This window comes from Microtus pennsylvanicus, chromosome 10, assembly GCF_037038515.1.
Source record: "Microtus pennsylvanicus isolate mMicPen1 chromosome 10, mMicPen1.hap1, whole genome shotgun sequence".
NCBI classification, from domain to species: Eukaryota; Metazoa; Chordata; class Mammalia; order Rodentia; family Cricetidae; genus Microtus; species Microtus pennsylvanicus.
In genome coordinates, this window is record NC_134588.1 from 91,074,364 (window position 1) to 91,092,898 (window position 18,535).

Sequence of the window (18,535 nt, forward strand, 5' to 3'; positions counted from 1 at the left end):
TTAAGGTAGAGCCTTATATAGCCCAGGATAGCCCAGAACTCTGCGTAGTCAAAACTGCCTTCACCTCCCAAGGGCTGGGCCTGCGGAGATGCACCAGCATGTCTGGCTTTTACCTGTCTGTGAAATTCCAGTCTGCCAGCGATCCCGCCTCCCTCTTTCAGGGGATAGATATGTACCCCTTCTTCCGGCTCTCTAGCTGTCCCTTGGTTACTTTTATTCACCCAAATTGGAAATATGTGATCAGATGAGCATAAGAGTTACAGGGGTACAAGGATAGAGTGAAATCCTCGCCAAGTCCAGACACAGTGTCCTCCCCATGACCATGGGGGTACACCATAGAGAAGGAGGAAAGCCCCCCTGTTTGGGTTGCACTGATGCACTTTTAAAACTCCTGCCATGGGTTAAGTTGTTGAGCGAAGGTTCTGAGAGGAAAAGCAGGAATTCACAGGGCTAATCTCCTGGTCAGCCCCTCTTCCTCTCCCATGCAAGGGTGGGCCAGAGGAAAGCAGTGAAGTTGTTTCTCAGAGGGTTCTCTGAACTAACTTTCTGCTTCCAGAAAATCACTAGACTAACTTGACTGTCCTCTAGCAAGTCCATCCTCCTATTTAGGTCTTCTGAAGCATGAGGTAGATGGGCCAGCAGACCAGGGACCTCCTCAGTTCTCTGATTCTGTGGCTCCAAAAGTTGAATCCTTCAGGAGTTTGAGGAACTTGTCAGGGACCCCAGGAAACAGCTGACCTGGCTGTCATATGAAACGGTTGGGTGCTTTTTCAGACACATCTGGTGCTTCCGTCTTTAAGACACCCAGGCCTCCTTGTTCCACGCCCCCTGCTAGAGGCTCACCACCACCCTCACGCTGCTGTCCATGGCCTCACAGGTAAAGCCCCTGTTGCTGATGAGATCCCACTGCCCGCACCCAGATTCGTCCCTTCTTCCCTCCCTCCTTGGCGCCCATTAGCTAGCCCAGGCCGTGGGGGCGGTGGCTGCGGAGTCTCCTCTCTGTGCCAGGCCCGGCCCCCAGAGACGCACCTGTTCTGACCTGCTTAGCAGGTTCCCAGGTTTCTGCCTTCGTTGTTGGCCACGGCGTGGGAAGCAGCTCTGGGGGAGCTCAGGGCTCCCGATCACGGCTTCTTGGGGGTAGCCACGGCTGGGTGGGTAGAACTGGGGCCTGGGTCCCCTAGTGGAGACCCAAGTGGGATAGGCAAGCACGTCAGTGCCTGGGGACTCCGTGACTTCTTGCCTTCTGGGTCAGAGCTTTACACAGCTCCAGAACCGGCTCCCAGGGAGAACTCCGTGGAACTCAGAATCACTGGCCAGGTCTGCCTTTCAGCCAATGCCCCTGTCCCTGGGAGCCGAGATGTGGGGCCTTGAAGCCTGGCTGCTGCTGTTGTTCCTGGCATCGTTTACAGGTAGGACTTGCCTGAACCGTCAGGACTCTTGCTTCTGAGCTCTACCTGGCAGAGACAGGCACACACACACATACACACACACACACACACACACACACACACACACACGAATGTACCACATACCCAAACATTCCCTTTCCTTGGACTCCGGATGGAGAAGACAATCTCTCTCTCCTGTTCATTCCACTTGCCATCAGTGCCCTCAAAAGAACCAATGTAGCTCTTTCTTCTCAAGTCTCCTCTCTGTCCCAAGACCAAGCCACTTAATGTCTGCAGTCCCTAACTACCTCTGCTAAAGCCTTGCTTGCCAAGGCCTTTGTAGATACACACGCACACGCACACACGCACATACGCACACAGGGCAGGTGGGCTGAAAGGTGGACTCCGAGGACCCTGCTTACCCCAGGGTTTCCTGAAGGCTTTGTGGCCTACCCACTGGGCTTCACACCTGCCTCAGCATTCACCAGGAGCAGGAAACCTGGTGTCTGGGGAGTGGAGGGGCATTTCTGTCTCCTTCTCCTCTCATAGTAATATTCTGAGCGCAGGATTGGGGTGCTCATTGTGGGATTACAGGAAAGTCATGAAACTCCTCTCACCCTAGCGCCTCTCCCTCCCTGGCACACACTAGTAGGTGGAGAATAATGGTGTGTGTTTCTTACACAATGGGGGGATGTTAAAGGGTAAAGGGTCTTCTAGATGAGATGCGGTCCACTTTTATTCATTTATTATCTTTCCATTTCCTCTGTTGAATGCCTATACTTAGACTTTCTGCTTGCCTAATATAGTCAGAACATACATAAAACATCAGAATGTATCATTGTCAGAGCGAGAGGGACAGAATATGTGTGCAAGGAGACCAAAGTAGGATGCTATTGGCTGTTGCTGGGGAAGGAGTAGCTAAGAGCTCTTTTTCCTTAGAAAGACAGGGCCTTGTCTGCAGAGGACAGTAGGGTCCTCAGCTCAAGAAACAGAAGCAGGGACTCTCAGTTGTCCAGCAGCACTTGGTGACTCTCTCCCCACCTCCATTCTCAGTTGAAGCACACACACAAGGCATAGATGGAGAACAAGGCATAGATGCCTGGATTGGAAGGCTTGAGGTTGCCCTCACTCTGGTCTTGTAACAGAAGAGTCAGTGGGTCACTCTCCCACTAACTCCCACTAACGCTAAGCTCCAACCTCTGCCACCTGCCCTTACCCTCAGCCCCTGCCCTTAATTTCCATTTTCCAGATAGCCCTTTTCCCTGGGTTAAGCCAAGAGGGTGGGGCCTCCTGCTGGGCCAGGGAACCCAACTGACACTTTCCTGGGGAATCTACCTACCCCTGAGGAATGGAGTCATGCTGTCTCCGGACTTGGGTAGGATCAAAGAGATCACTACTCCAACTCCTTCATTTTAAAGATGGGAAAACCAAGAGAAACAGATGGGCAGGTGAGAGCTGCAAGATTACTCAGTGTAAAAAGCAGAACCAGGGTTAGGGCCTTGGTCACCCGACTCCTTGTTAAAAAAAAGAAAAAAACCAGGATAGTTGAGAGCATGTGGTACTAGAGGCTGGCTACTAGATACTAGATACAATGGTAAGGGTAGTACTTCCCGCCTTCCTTCTCCATGAGGCAAAGCTGGTCTTTCTAGTAGAAGCCCAGAGAAGAGGGAGAGAACTCCTGGCTAGAAGATTGCCCCAGACTTCACCCAGGTCTGGGAGAAGCTAAGCTGAGGAGAAAGGCTGGCTCCAGGATTGCCCAGGATGCTAGTAGCTAGTCGGGTGTCACTGAACTTCTGCTGCCATGACCTGTGCAGAGATGAAGGCTGTTCCCAGGAATCCCTGGAAGCTCGCACTATGGGGCCACAGCCCAAGGACTAGAGAGTCCCATCCCCTTCATTTTGGCTCCCTTGTGTGTATGTGTAGGCATCTCGTTCATGGCCCTAGGAACCTAGACTCATTTTATATCTCTGAACACCCCTCAGATTTGGAAATCAAGAGCCTTGAGTTCTGATCCCATTTCTTCCATTAATTTGTTAGGTATTTTTGAACAGCTGAGAGACTGCATCAGGAGACCGAGAAGGACTGGAGGGTCTCTGCAGACCTTTTGACTCTGAAATACTAGGCTTCTGTGATTGGTTGTCCAGCTCCTGGCTTGAAGTGTTGTGGTGGCTGAAGAATTGATCAGTCTCCCTGTGGCTGAGAGGACCCTTCCCAAGGACACAGCCTTCCTGGCCCAATTGCAAAGTGACACCTGCCCCCCAACTCCAGGACCATTAGAGCACTGAGCCCTAGGGCCCTGCCCCACCCCTGACAGGGAGAGGAGCCCAGGCTTGGGAGGCGCCTCCAACACCACAGCTCTTTGTTTCTCCTTAATGGGATGAGTTTCCGGGTGAGGTCCCATCCCTCCTCCCTCCCCCATCTCTTGCCCTGGGGCTGAGGGGCCTGAGTCTGCAAACTGTTTTCCTATAGGTTCCCAGTTTCTAACTCTTTGAGTCTTGCGGGGCCCCTGGGAGTAAGCTGGTCCATGGATTCTAAATTCTGTCTTCTGACGGTTAGGATCAACTTTCTGTTGAGATTAATTTCCTAGAAAGGGAGGGGCCCCATCCCTGCTTTTCTGCTCCCGATGACAGAGGAGGGCAGGCCCTTTCCTGTAGGGCCTACCCAAACCCAGAGAAGCCAGAAAGGGAGGTTTGCTTCCCCGCCCAAGTGTGGAGAACCAGGAGAATCCCAGGGAAGCCCTTGGCCCCAGTGACCCTGGTTCCATCCTAGCATTTTGTATTGATGCAGCGGGTGGGGAGGTGGGGGTGGGGTGGAGAGACCCCCAGCTACAGAGATAGCAGTGATAAGGTTAATGTGCACAGTCCCATCTTCTAGAGTATAGCCTCAGACTCCAGGGGTCCTGGGGCCACTGAGGAGAGCAAGTCCTGTAGGGAGAGAATGCCTGTAGAATCTGGACTCCAAATCTTGAAAAGACTCGGCAAAGAAGGGATGGAAATGAAAAGTGGCAAATTGAGTCAGGAGCACAGAGAGCAGAGGAACTTTGGGGTCCAGATCTGGAAACAGAATCTAAAGCAATTAAGTTTTAAATGGGAGGTACCCACCTGTTTTCTGGAGGAGAATGGGGGTACCATACCCTATCCTTTCACTGGAACAGGAGCCAACAGGGTGCCTGTGGCCTGAGGACCTGTTCCCATGGCTTTCTGTGCCACCCCCGCCCCCAACACGTCTCTCTAAAACTGTTCTGAAAGCTAAGGTTAGGGCTGTGATGTGGAATGAAGCTGGCTAGACACAATGGGAGAAGGGATAGGCAGAATTTGGGTGTTGGTGGGGGAGGCTAGATCTCAGGGGTTTGAGAGAAGTTGAATTCTAGGTCTCCCACCCACCCACAGCGGTGACTCAGCAGGGCTCAGACTCTGGCTCCTGGGGGGTTTAGGGGACTTATCTGTGCTGAGAGCTGTGTCTAAGGCAGAGCCGCCTGCCTCATGAACTGTCCGTCCTCCCCATTGTTCCTCTTTCCCTCTGTTACTTACGTGGCCCCCCTCCCTAGACACTAATCTGTGGGTGGGCGCTTTGCCCAGCTTGGGAAGCTCTTGTTAAGCTGGGGGGCTTAGGAAAAATGAGGGGTATGTAAGGGAGGTGGGTGAAGGCGAAGGGAAAGTTTTTGGTTTTCAAAGTCCCTCAATTCCAAGGCCAAGGTTATGGGCAGAGGAAAGTCCAAAATAACCATTTGCTTTGTCTGTGTCACCTGTCCTGGGTGGACGGGGACTAGAAGCTTCCCTCTCATGTCTTCTCTTACCTCTAACACACCTATGCCAGCCTTCTCTGGTGAAGCAGTGAAGGGAGGGAGGCAAGAGTTAACAAAAAATATGAGACCCTAGACAGCCTGGACCCCTCCCCCTAGCCCCAGGCATACCCCCCCCCCCCTGCTTCCCACCGAACCTGCACCAGACAGCTCTTACCCCAGGCCTGGAGCCAGAGCTGGTTTTTCTGGTGGTAGCAAGTAGCAAAGCCCTGACAGAGATTCCCAGGGAAGAATCTCTGCTTGGGGGGTCAGAGTCCTGAGGGGGCCCAGGGGTGTGGCCATAGGGGGTAAAAAGGGTGGGAGTCCCTTTGTAGGAACCCAAAGAGAAAAAGAGAGGGAGTCTTTATTTTGTTTGTCAGGGAGGTTCGGTGGCAATTTCCCATCACCTGGAGGGACAGTGACCTCATCTCTGGTTACCTCCACCTTTAGCCTGAGATGAATCTGCCCTGAAGTCTTGGGGTGAGATGGAGAGGGAAGCCAGGGGCAACATTAGAATGGGCAGAAGCCCAGAGCCACACGCTGACCAAATGCAGCTGAGCCAGACGTGCGGAAGCCAAGATAAACGCCATCAAAATATTTACTATGTGTGTGGAGTTCCGTAGTAGGGTGATGTGGACTGTGTGTTCAGAGGGTGAGATGTATATGTCATGGTGCGTGCATATATGTTCATATGCTAACACATAGCTCTTCCCTCTGGGTACAGAAAAGTTAGGATGTAGATTTCCCCGAAGAGAGCTGTGAACACATATATGTACGAAACACCCCCAGGTTCTTGCAAGGAAATAGTTTCACATTCATACGAACTAGAAAAACTGGCCTAGCCCTCATCCAAAGATTCAGACACAAAAGACTCGACAGTTATTACCTTTGTCACACAGACACACCTCAAGGACCCCAATGTGTGTACATCCTCTTATGCACCAAGAGAAGACACTGATGGATAAAAGTCCCTCAAAAAAAAAAATCTCATTCTCAAACACATTGCTAAAGTTGGGTATCTGCAACTGCCAGCCTCAGTTTCCCCTTTTGAGCTTAAAGGCCAAGACTTACACAGAAAGGAAAGTAGGAGCCAAGGGAACAGAGTAGGGTGTAGCCAGCTAGCCCAAGCCAGGAATGGAGGACCTGTCTGGGAGCGGGCGGGGTACACAAAAGGCAGGGCCCCAAAGAGGCCTGAGGGGGCCTGGCCAGGGGTGGGGGAGGCTGAGGGCAGGGATCCCGTCTGGCCAGTTGGGCCTGTTCTCTCCCTTGCGCAAGGTGGTGGTGGCTGTGGCTAGGTCTGCTGCTCTGTGGCAGCTTCTGAGTCACTAAGGCTCCTGACCAGCGTCCTGGTGCTCCTTGAGAGGAGGGGTGGGGAGAGTCAGGAGGAGGAGGAGGAGTGCCCAGGAAGCTAGAGGCCACCAGCCTCAGCAAACTACACATGCAGCAGTAGAAGGGTCTGTGGGCTTGGCCTGGCCTGGCTACTGCATGCCCATAAGGTGACCTCACCAGGCAGGCGGTGTGTCTCCTTCAGCCTGGTGACATCATCATGCTGACGCCAGGCAGGCACTGGGTGGGGGAGAGGAGGAAACAATCCTGGCTTGCCCTGGCTTGGAAGCCTGGGTTCTTGGGTCCATTTAGCTCAGGACAAGGATCCTTGGCCCCAACTTCTCTTAACTCATCTCTTTTGATTTAGAAGATGAACTGAAGGCCATTGGAAGTGGGGATGCCTCAGCCTAAGATACTTTCACTAAATAGCGGCTTTAGGACAGTGTGGGTTTTGTAGGAGCAATTCCAAAGGAACTTTCCTGTCCCATTAGGTTCCTCAGTCTGCAAAACTGGGGCTTGTACCTTCAGGATGAGGATTTCGGACTCACAGGTTAGGGACATTATGGATGGAGACGCAGGCATGTGATGGGTACCCAATTCTTACTGTGCTTTAAGGAGGTATTTTGGGGGACAGAATATGGATGACTTGTAGTGGGGGCAGGGGCCAGTGTAAGGGCTTGAGAGATGATGGTTAAGAGCACTTGTTCTTGCAGAGAACCTGGGTTCAATTCCCAGGACCCACATGGCAGTGACCAGCCACCTGTAACTCCAATTCCAAGACATCAGATGCTCTCTGCTAACCTACATGGCCACCAGGCACATAGTATACATATATGCAAGCAAAACATTCATACACATAAAAAAATAAAAAAGTAAGTAAAAATTTAACGATGGAAATATGGGATCTGCCAATGTCACAGAAATGTCTTTGGAAGGATTTCTATCTCCCGGTGGGCAGGACTTGGGGTCCCTGTGACCTGCATCCACATTATTGTGACTTAAACCTACATCAGTGTTTTGCAGCAGAGTGAGCTGAGAGCCCATATTGCACCCCACCGCCAGGCTTTTTTGACAGCCTTACTCCCTTTAGTGCTAGGAGGAGGTACCTGGGAGGGGTGCAAGCTGGACTCCCAGGCTGGGCTGGGTGGGACCCATGTCAGCTTAGGCAGGTCAGGGCCCTGGTATCTGGCCCTGCAGGTCTGTCCCGTCCAGTCTGGGGCCCTCCCAACTCCCAGCAGCAGCATCCTTCCCTCCACCCCTCCCATCAGGGCCACAAGACCCATTCATCAGTCTCCCTGGAACCCTCTGCCCTACTCCATGCTTCGTTTCCTCACTACATGCCTGCCTGTCTCCATCGCCTTCATCCTTTGTCTGGTCCAGAGTTGCTCCCTCTGGCAGTGAACCCAGACTGCCAGTTTATCTTACCCCCGCCCCAAGGTTGCCATGCCAACACTTTCCCTGCCTCAACCAAATAAGGGACTGTGCCTTCCTCTTGGTTCTACTTTCTTTCTGCTGCCTCTTTCATGCATCTGCTCACTCATTTGTATATTCTTTTTGTTTTTGATTTTTGTGGGGATTGAGACATTGTTTCCCTTTTGCTCGGGATGATGGCCTTGAACCCAAGATCTTCTTGCCTGAGCTTCCCCAAGTGTTGAGATAAGAGGTATGGGCTACCAAGCCTGGCTTTGTTCACTCATTCATTGATTCACTCAGTCAATAAACATTCATCAGCGTCCAGTTATGTGACAGGAAGGAGACCACATACCACTGACTGAGCATGAAATCAGAAACCATGTTTTTAATATGTGATACATGACCCTGTTTCGACTCTTTTGAAGCTCAATGCCTTGGGGAAGGAGAACACGAAAACAGAAAGTCTGATCTATAGGTTAAAGCGCTATGATTGAGGCTAAAGCAGAGTGCTGGCAGAGCACAGGGGCAGGGCACTCGAAGCGGCTTGAGGTGGGGGAAGGGAGGGAGGACTCAGGAGGAAATGATGTCTAAGCAGAGTCTTAAGGCGTGAGTAGGTGTTCTCCAGACAGCGATGAGTAGGAGCAACCAGACACAGGGAGGAGAGCATTCCAGGCAGGGGTACAGTGTGAGCAAAGGTGACAGACAGCAGGGTGTGGGGGGTACTGGCTAGAGGCAGGGATTATCAAAAGTTGGATGCTCTAAGTGGAAGCTCTGGCCATCCCAGAACACTCTTCTGCCCTGGCCCGGCCCCTGACCCTGGGTTTTGTTTATTTATTTACTTATTTTATAACCATAGGCTTTCCCAGGCCCAACCTTCTTTATAAGCTACTCATTCTAGATATCCAGTTACCTTTTCCTGTTCCCCATCTCTCTCTAGTCAGTGACCAAATCCCCACCAAATGCCCCCTTTTATCTGCCCAGTACCACCTTGCCAGGCTACGGCCTCATGGTATCTGCCTCGGTCTCTTTCCATGACCTGTTTTCTGGTCAGACTATATGTTGTCACCTGCTTCATGCAACTTGCTAGCTAGGGAAGCTTTGGTGACTCTCCACTTCCTACTGACCAAATTTGAATTCCTTTTCCTGGCATGGGTAGTCTTGGGCTATTCGGACCCACCCTACCCCAGCTATGGTTTCCCTGCTGCTCAACACACACACACCCTTAGGTTGGGTCCTCTTCTCTTTGCTTCCTGAACCAGCAACCAGCCTTTCTACTTCCTTAGGTGTTTACTTACTTGATCCTCTATTATCAATGCCTTTCTAGGTCTCCCGGGCCTCCTGATCCCGCTCAACTCACTCATGAAGCCTTCCCTATGACTCCCACATGCCTCAAACAACCTAGGACCCAGACACCAAACACTAAACCAGAAACTACCATTGCAAGTCAGGTGGGGTGGTGTATCCAGTAATCTAAGCACTCCGGAGGCTGGGGTGGGAGAACAGTGAGTCTGAAGCCAGCCTGACAGGCTACATAGTTAGACTGTCTTAAAAAGAAAGAGGAAGAGGAGGAGGGTGGAAAGAGGAGAAAGAAAAAAAATTATCATTGCACGATTCTATGCCTGTCTGTTAGTAGCTAGATGATAGATAGATAGATAGATAGATAGATAGATAGATAGATAGATAGATAACAGATGGATGGGTAGATGGATGGATGTCTATCATTTGTATTTCTTCCTCCTAAACAGACCTCGAGTTCCATGAGGGCAGGAAATGGATCTTTATTTGCCAGTAAGGTTATGTAATGGACGTATCTAAATTCAAAATTTCCAAATGCTTCCTATAGCTGCTCATCAATTACCAAAGCACTAGTCCTTCATCCCTGGTCCTCTGATTCTGGCTCAACATTCTGACAATTGCTGTGTACCTGCCCTGACCTCATCTCTCCAGGCCCCTGACTTAGGGGCCCTTTTTGTCTTCAGTGACTTGCTGGTTCCTGCCCCTAAGCCTGTTCATGCCATTCCTCCCACATGGAAGACCTCCTTCTCTCTGGGAATCCAGGACTCTCATCTTCAAGCCATGGGAAAAAGCGTTCCCAAGGGCCTTATCCTTCCAAAATGGCCCATCCCAAGCCCCAAACATTCTGAACATTTTCAACCGCTCTTCACCATTCCTTCCAAAAGCACTTGCTTTTACTTTTACCCCACTTCGTAGACTGTGCCTCCTGTGAAATTTGTCCTTGGTTTCCTGTTTCTCTGGGCAGAGATTCCATTTCCTGGAAGGCTGTGAGCTCTGTGAGGGGCAGAAGCTAGGTCTCTGGACCTGTTATAGTTTCTTTGCTCAAATAGAATTCTAGACGGCAACAGGGTGAGTCTTCCATAAATCATCTGTGTGGCCTTAGGGAAGCCACTTCCCTCTGGGTCTCAGTTTCCTCCTCTGTTAAATGGTGATAATAACGCCTACCCTCTTGGGAATGTTGAGTGGATCTAATGAGGTAATGGCTAGAATGCGCTTTGCAAGCACAAATTGCTCCTGGAGTTCCGGCTGCCTTTGCTGTCATTATCATTTTGATTGCGTTCCTTTGGTTCTGGCAGCCCCCCCCCCCCACTCTGACTTACTGTCTACCCCCTGCAGGCCGATGCCCGGCGGGTGAGCTGGAGACCTCGGACCTAGTGACGGTGGTGCTGGGCCAGGACGCAAAATTGCCCTGCTTCTACCGAGGGGATCCTGACGAGCAGGTGGGGCAAGTGGCGTGGGCTCGGGTGGACCCAAACGAAGGCACCCGGGAGCTGGCCCTACTGCACTCCAAATATGGGCTTCATGTGAGCCCCGCCTATGAGGACCGCGTGGAGCAACCACCGCCCCCACGAGACCCTCTGGACGGCTCCGTGCTCCTGCGCAACGCTGTGCAAGCAGATGAGGGCGAGTACGAGTGCAGAGTCAGCACTTTCCCCGCTGGCAGCTTCCAGGCACGGATGCGGCTCCGCGTTCTGGGTTAGTAGAGCCAGCTGGGCACAATCAGAATTCGTGGGTGTGTGGAGGGGAACGGAGACAGGACGGGACTGCAGAGATGGATGGGGCAGAGGCAGAACAGGCAAACATAAAAGATAAGGCCATGTAGGGGTGAGGGAGGAATACCCAGTCCCTCCCACCCAATCCATAAATTCTCTCCAAAATCCGCCAAAGCTGGGGAATAATACATATTTTAGGGAGCTTGTCCTTCCCACGGTCCGAATTTCACTCTGTGCACCTTTGTCCTTCTGGAACATGGGCTTATTCTTTCGAATAGCTTTTCAGAGAGCTGAGAACTTCTGGCAGACTCCACTTAAATGCCCTCGTTTCCAAGTTGCACTTACTGGTTCTAGGAAAGACACCAATGCACCAATGCAAAGCTTTCTTCACCATCCTAGGTGCTGCGGTTTTACAATGTGAGAGTCACAGATGTGAATATGACGCCCAGCTGTGATGTGATATGTGAGCAGGGGAGCGGTTAATAGGTCAATACGCTCCTTGATTGGGACTTCAGTGGACGTGATCTAAGACCACGATCACGTTTATTATCTATCTATCTATCTATCTATCTATCTATCTATCCATCCGTCCATCCATCTATCGGTTTTTCGAGGCAGGATTTCCTCTGTGCAGCTTTGGAGCCTGTCCTGGAACTCTCTTTGTAGACCAGGCTGGCCTTGAACGCACAGAGATCCTCCGCCTCTGCTTCCCGAGTACTGGGATTAAAGGCGTGCGCCACCACCATCTGGCTCACAATCGCATTCTAAACCACTGCTTTGCATTATGGACAGTGGTGCTGGTCAACCTGTTCCTATGGTCAAGGTGTCTTTTCAATTTTGTGGTTGGGCTATTTTGAAGCTAGAATTTTTTTTTTTAAAACAATTGTGCTTTGGGTTATTTTGAAGTTAGAAATAAAAAGCCTTCATGTTTTTGCTTTGGATGGAAGTTAGTAGCCTAAGTCTTGGAGGGGAAAAAAAAAAAACAAAACTTGAGTGAAAAAAAAAAAGCTGGGCATAGTGATAAATATCTATACTTACACTGCTCCAGAAGCTGAGTCAGGAGAATGGAGAATCTGAGGCCAACACACACCCCAAAACAAAATCTGTGACTCTAGGCTTTGTCACTTAAGAGATGAGGACCTGGAGCAAATCCCTAACCCTCCTTGAGCTTCCTCATCTGAAGAGCAAAGCATAATAATACCACCTCACTAGTGTGTTAGCAGAATCAAATGAGATAATGCATGAAAGCACTTAGCATAATAGTTGACACATGGTAAGCAGTGGTTATTATTGTTATTATTACATAGATAATATCTAATTAGTTCTAAAATTATTTTATTTTTTTTTAAAAAATAACCTATGCACGTTGTAAAAAATTCTAATAGCGAAGAAAGATGTAAAGACACTTGAAATTAGACCACTGATCTAGCACTTTTCTTAGTAAGATAAGAAAGGGGGACTGGAGCTCGCTTCGGCAGCACAGATACTAAAATTGGAACGATACAGGGAAGATTAGCACGGCCCCTGCACAGGGATGACAAGCAAATTTGTGAAGCGTTCCATATTTTTAAGACAAGATCTCCTGAGTAAACTGGGAGCATGGGACCATGGGAGAGGGTTGGAGGGGAGGGGAGAGGAAGGAAGGGGAGCAGAGAAAAATGTTTAGCTCAATAAAATCAATAATTAAAAAAAGGGGGGGCTGGAGTTTGCAGCTGGGTAGGACTGAGAGAGGCCTCCTGACAGCGGATCTTTCATACACTCCTCTCCCCATCCACAGTGCCTCCCCTGCCTTCACTGAATCCTGGTCCACCACTAGAAGAGGGCCAGGGCCTGACGCTGGCAGCCTCTTGCACTGCCGAGGGCAGCCCAGCTCCCACCGTGACCTGGGACACAGAAGTCAAAGGTACTCAGGCCAGCCGCTCCTTCAAGCACTCCCGCTCCGCTGCTGTCACGTCAGAGTTCCACCTGGTGCCTAGCCGAAGCATGAATGGGCAGCCACTTACCTGTGTGGTGTCTCACCCTGGCCTGCTCCAGGACCAGAGAATCACCCACACCCTCCAAGTGGCCTGTGAGTATTGGGATAGATGGGTAAGATAACCTATGTTCTGAAAATAGTTCTGAAAATAGTGCTAAGACACTGTGACCCTGAACCACGCCAGGAGGGTCAGCCTGAGAACAGAAGACTTGGGGGCCAACCTAGATGCCCTGGGAAAACCACTGTGGTCTCTGTGAACTATATTTCAAGTGCTGGGATTAAAGGCAAGCCCCACTGCCGCCTGGTGTCTCTGTGAACTTTGTAGAAGAGACTGCCTTATTTTCACAGTGTTGATGGGAGAATAAAATATAAATATGATACTGAAGGTATTTGCATAATATACAGTTTTAGGGTTTGGAGGCAGACTTGGGACAAGCCGCCGTTCTGCTATTTACCAATAGTTATTTAATCTTGTTAGACTTCATTTTATTCACCAGAAAATGAGTGTAATTATACCAACTCTACAGGATTTTGATGAGAATTAGCGTCCTTGAATGCAAAGCATCTCACAGATTTGAAATCCTGTAAGGGTTCAGCAAATGATAGTGTGCTCCGAGCGTTAGACTGCAAGCCCAGATTACACCGCCATTTGGCACGAAGTAGGAAATCAACACACGTCTGTTAGGAAAATGAACAAACTGGCGGATTTTTAGGCCCTTAGTGAGCACCTGCTCCGTGAGTTAGCAGTATGCTAGGTGTCACCCGAGAGTCAGAAAGACTGTGAAACTCCCTTACTCCTAGGGACGTGCGGGCTTTGCAGCACAGGTCAAACAAAATAAACTCTGAGCTTGGGGCGGGGGTGGGGAGCACATGACAATGTAGTCAGGAGCTGTGGGTGAGGGGAGAGGGAGGTTGTTTGTGTAGGACAAGAGGGGATTCATGGATTAAAGCATCTTCCTCCTCCCTCCTCCCACTCCAGTCCTTGCAGAGGCCTCTGTGAGGGGCCTTGAGGACCAAAACTTGTGGCATGTTGGCCGAGAAGGAGCTACACTCAAGTGCCTGAGTGAAGGACAGCCCCCTCCCTCATTCAACTGGACGCGGTAAGAGCCTATGCCTGCAGAAAGGCCTAGCATGGGACTAGCATTCTTTTCTTTTCAGGATGAACCCTATATTAGTTAGGGCATATGTTCAGACCAATATAAAAATATGCAGCCGGGCGATGGTGGCGCACGCCTTTAATCCCAGCACTCGGGAGGCAGAGGCAGGCGGATCTCTGTGAGTTCGAGACCAGCCTGGTCTACAAGAGCTAGTTCCAGGACAGGCTCCAAAGCCACAGAGAAACCCTGTCTCGAAAAAACCAAAAAAAAAAAAAAAAAAAAAAAAAAAAATATGCATAGTCAGCAAATATTACTGGTGCGGTCCAGGGAATGTGTGATTACCCATGGGAATATGTAGATATCTTCTTGGCTTTTCAAAACCCCTTAGCTTTAAACTATGAACTAAAACTATGGTAGATATGAATCTTTTAACTATTTCTGAGTGCTAAAAGTGCAGTAGACAAAAAGACAGCTGGCTATAACTGCTGTTATACCAATGCTCCTTATAACCATCATGTTGCTAGCACCCCAGAAACACCCACCCCCTTCCACCAGCTCCTTCAAGAGCCCTTGTCTTTTCTTCCAAAGAATTACAAAAGGGCAGGATACCCATGTATGTGAGCCTATGATAGACATGTTCTTACATGTGGACATATGAACGATACATGTGGCCTTGTGCCTAGGGCTAGGTTTGTTTTCTCTGCCATGTAACATCATAGGTGTTGGAGCATGCAATCACAGTTTCCAGGTACCTCTGAGGCCAGCTAGGAGTGGAGTGTCCTGTTGTGTGGACTTTGTAGCATGTATTCCTGTTACCTGGTGCTAGATGACGTGATGCCTGTGGGAGCATGTGGGATGGCACGCGTGTGGATCTTCCCCAAGTGTGTGTGGGGGTGCCCGGGTCAGGCTGGGCGGCAGGGAGAAAGGACCTCTGCCTAGACCTGCCTAGGGTAGGGAGGGGCACCGTGGGAACAGCCTGAGGCTCTGGATGACGTCATGGGGGAGGGGGATGAATAGCTGCCTGGGCACGTTGGATGGTGGCAGCCTTAGCCTGCCCCAGCCAGCACCCTTCAGCTTCCCTGTCCTTCAGGCTGGACGGACCTCTGCCTAGCGGGGTGCGAGTGAAGGGGGACACTCTGGGCTTTCCCCCACTGACCACTGAGCACAGTGGCATCTACGTCTGCCATGTCAGCAATGAACTTTCTTCGAGGGACTCTCAGGTCACCGTGGAGGTTCTTGGTAAGCACAGTGGTTGGGGAACAAAGACAGGGAGGCTGAATCGGAGCTGGGGATGGGCAACAAGAAGCAAGACAGAGAAAGAAATGGGAAGGAGTGTCTTTGGGGATGGTAGATGGGGCTAAACTGAGTGGGTAGCTGAGGATGTCTTCTGTGAGGATAATATTTGGGTAGCAACGGGGTCTGGGGTAGATCCAGAAAGGATCTGGGCATGCGCCTCAGACACAGCCTGTCTCCAGCAGACCCTCAAGATTCAGGAAAGCAAGTGGACCTAGTGTCGGCCTCAGTGGTGGTAGTGGGCGTGATTGCTGCACTCTTGTTCTGCCTCCTGGTGGTGGTGGTGGTACTCATGTCCCGGTATCACCGACGGAAAGCACAGCAGATGACCCAGAAATAGTGAGTACTGGCTACATCGAGTGGGTGGAGCCGAGCTGAGACCAAAGACAATGAAGTAGGAGGTGAACCAGAACAGAGGAGAGAGGACACTGGGTAGCCTATGACTGGACAGCTTGTCCACCAGAGATGGGCAAAGCCTTTGGGGAAGTGAGGAAAGCCTGGGGCCTGGACCACAGCTGGATGAGGAGGCATAAGCCTGAGAGAAACCCAGGTCCATATTCTCCGGTGTCATCTACTATGTGTACTTTAGCACTATGTGGCACACGTATGCTCCAGCTATTGTACACGGGCTCAGCCAGGCTAGATTCGCCGTAGGAGGCTGTCATTGCTCTCAGGTCCTGACAAGGGGGTGTCTTTCCCAGTGAGGAGGAACTGACTCTGACCAGGGAGAACTCCATCCGAAGGCTGCATTCTCATCATACAGACCCTAGGAGCCAGGTATGTGCTAAGGACGGGTGCCTGTGTGGAGCACGGGTTTGCTTGGGTCTGGGCTCCTCCATAGATAGGAACATAGCCCTATACTGGGTCTGGCTGCTTACTCATAGCTGGAGCTGAGCCGAGGCTGGGATATTAGCAGGGGTTAGATGCTTTGGGGCTGCTGGGACTCCTCCTTGCAAGGCCCTTTCAGCACTGGGTTGGGGGCTGCTCTAGGAATCCACCACCAGTGCTGGTTCCAGGGTGGGTTTTTGGGAGTGAGTGTGGGAAGGGGGATGTTTGTGTCAGAGAGACAGGGAACTACGGGTTGGGGGAAAGGTGATCAGGGAGGAGGCTGGTAGAGGGTGAGAGAGGTGAAGAGGCTGAGGGGAGGAGGCTGGACTCTCTTCTGACTCCTCCTCCCCTATGTCTGGGCTCCTGCAGCCGGAGGAGAGTGTAGGGCTGAGAGCGGAGGGCCACCCCGATAGTCTCAAGGACAACAGTAGCTGCTCTGTGATGGTGAGGCCCCCGGCCCCACCGGTGTCCCCAACACTCTCCTGGCCCCAGATGTGGTGTGACAGCAGCCCCCTCTACCAGTCCCTGCCTCTCATCCCTGGCTCCCATGTGAGCCCCGCCCCGCATTTCTGCTGTGCCTTCGTTCTCTGTCTCCCCATCCCTATATATAACACCTGCTCTTGCCCTCCCCACCCCCAAATTTCCAAGCCCCATGCCTCCGGGACAGCCATTACCCTTGCTTTACCTGACCTCTGACCCCACCACAACCCATCCCTACCCTACTGTGTCTGCCTGTTTGATCTTGACTGCTGACTTATCCTCTGCCCTCGGTCTCCAGAGTGAAGAGCCAGAGGGCCGTAGCTACTCCACGTTGACCACAGTGAGAGAGATTGAAACACAGACTGAACTACTGTCTCCGGGCTCTGGGCGGACAGAAGAGGAGGAGGATCAGGATGAAGGCATCAAACAGGCCATGAACCATTTTGTTCAGGAGAATGGGACCCTGAGGGCCAAACCCACAGGCAATGGCATCTACATCAACGGGCGAGGGCACCTGGTCTGACCCAGGCCGGCCTCCCTCCCTAGGCCTGGTTTCTTCTGCTTCCATGGGGGATTTCAACTCTTCTTAGGGGAACCCTCCTTAAAAGCCTGCGTTTCTTTAGGAAGATACTTCCCACCCCACTGACTGCTCCACTTTTACCTCCAATCCTGGTCATCAGGAGGGCTCCATTGATTGAGTGTCTCCTATTTGTGTGTGTGCGTGTGTGTGTGTGTGTGTGTGCGTGCGCGTGTGTGCGTGCGCATATGTGTGGCATGCATTGTGCTGTCATGTTAAGAGTTCCAGCGAATGGTATGTGTGCCACAGGATTTGTGGCTGTGCGCAGAACATTGCTAGGGTGTGGCTCGTGCCTAGCATGCCTCATGTGTGACCTCTGCCTGCAGATGCAGGTATTATCCTCAGACCCCAGAGCAGTATTAGTGATGCAGAGGTTGGAAGGGAAACGTGGAGACTGTGGGCCAGATCCAGGTGTGCGGGCATAGCTGGAGCTAGAATCTGTCCTCCAAAGTCGGGGAGCTGTGTTCCCACCCTTGGGGGGCAAGTGTGAAGCAGGCCTCCAGGGGTCTGCCAGAGGCTTGAACTGTTACAGAAGCCCTCTGCCCTCTGGTGGCCTGCTGCACACACACCATACTGTCTGTAAATTAACCTCCAAGGGAGCCTCCTGAGGTCCCCTCAGGCTCCCTTAGTAAGAGAAAAAGAAACTTAAAAAACAAACAAACAAACAAAACCCTTTTTGTTACTGTGCATGCTTCTTGCTGGGCTTAAGCAAGGCCAGCCCACATAGGCATCAACAAGACTTTTTAGCAGACCCCACGGCAAGAGGTAATTCTTATGGTTCTGGAAAGTTCTCCTCCTAGGGCATCTTCACCCAAAGAGGCTCTGGGAAGGAAACTGACAGCTGGCGGAGTCTGGAACCAGTGGTGTGAGGTATAAACACGGGGAGAAGAGGGTAGAGATAGGGTGTTTGGCTCCCATGCCTTCAAATCTTCCCTGAGTTGTGTCCACAGTTCAGACCTTCACAGAGTTGGGACCTGGTGTCCAGGGCCCCTGGTTCAGTTGTGTAGAGGGCAGAGGGTAGCAAGGGAAGGGAGAAGTTCAGGTGAGGTTTGAGCTGCTGTGGGCGAGGGTGACAATAGCTCCTTCCCCAGGGTTTCTGAGTCATTAATTTGGGGCTCTTCTGGCATTTTCTATGTGTGGGGCTTGGGATTAGATGTTTTTCTTTAGCCTGCCCAAACCTACTCAGCCAGAATACTGAGATTTACTATTCCAACCTTGTTTGGCCTGCAATCTGGTCTAACGGAGAGGCTTTCATCCCATTCCCATGGACTTGTGGACCCCGAGGATCTGGGGTCCTAGTATGTATATTTTATGTAAATATATGTATATTTGTACATAAAATGATATTCTGTTTTTAAATAAACAGATA

General features: G+C 51.0%; 1 protein-coding gene and 1 non-coding gene across 5 annotated transcripts; both read left to right on the forward strand.

Moving 5' to 3' along the window:
• The first annotated feature begins 1,085 nt into the window (after positions 1-1,085).
• Positions 1,086-18,524, forward strand: Nectin4 (nectin cell adhesion molecule 4). Of its 4 annotated transcripts, none has more exons than XM_075987542.1 (9): positions 1,086-1,409; positions 10,540-10,899; positions 12,694-12,984; positions 13,871-13,991; positions 15,079-15,227; positions 15,464-15,620; positions 15,983-16,058; positions 16,479-16,553; positions 16,888-18,524. In XM_075987542.1, the coding sequence occupies exons 1-9, from the start codon at positions 1,334-1,336 to the stop codon at positions 17,110-17,112; spliced, it is 1,530 nt and encodes a 509-aa protein (XP_075843657.1). In that variant the 5' UTR covers positions 1,086-1,333; the 3' UTR covers positions 17,113-18,524. The 4 variants fall into 4 exon arrangements, with proteins under 4 accessions (XP_075843657.1, XP_075843658.1, XP_075843659.1 ...); XM_075987543.1 differs by having other exon boundaries at positions 15,467-15,620; XM_075987544.1 differs by lacking the exon at positions 16,479-16,553.
• Positions 12,379-12,485, forward strand: LOC142859269 (U6 spliceosomal RNA). The gene has a single exon (XR_012912179.1). It is a non-coding gene; the product is annotated as a U6 spliceosomal RNA (small nuclear RNA).
• Positions 18,525-18,535: the final 11 nt, after the last annotated feature.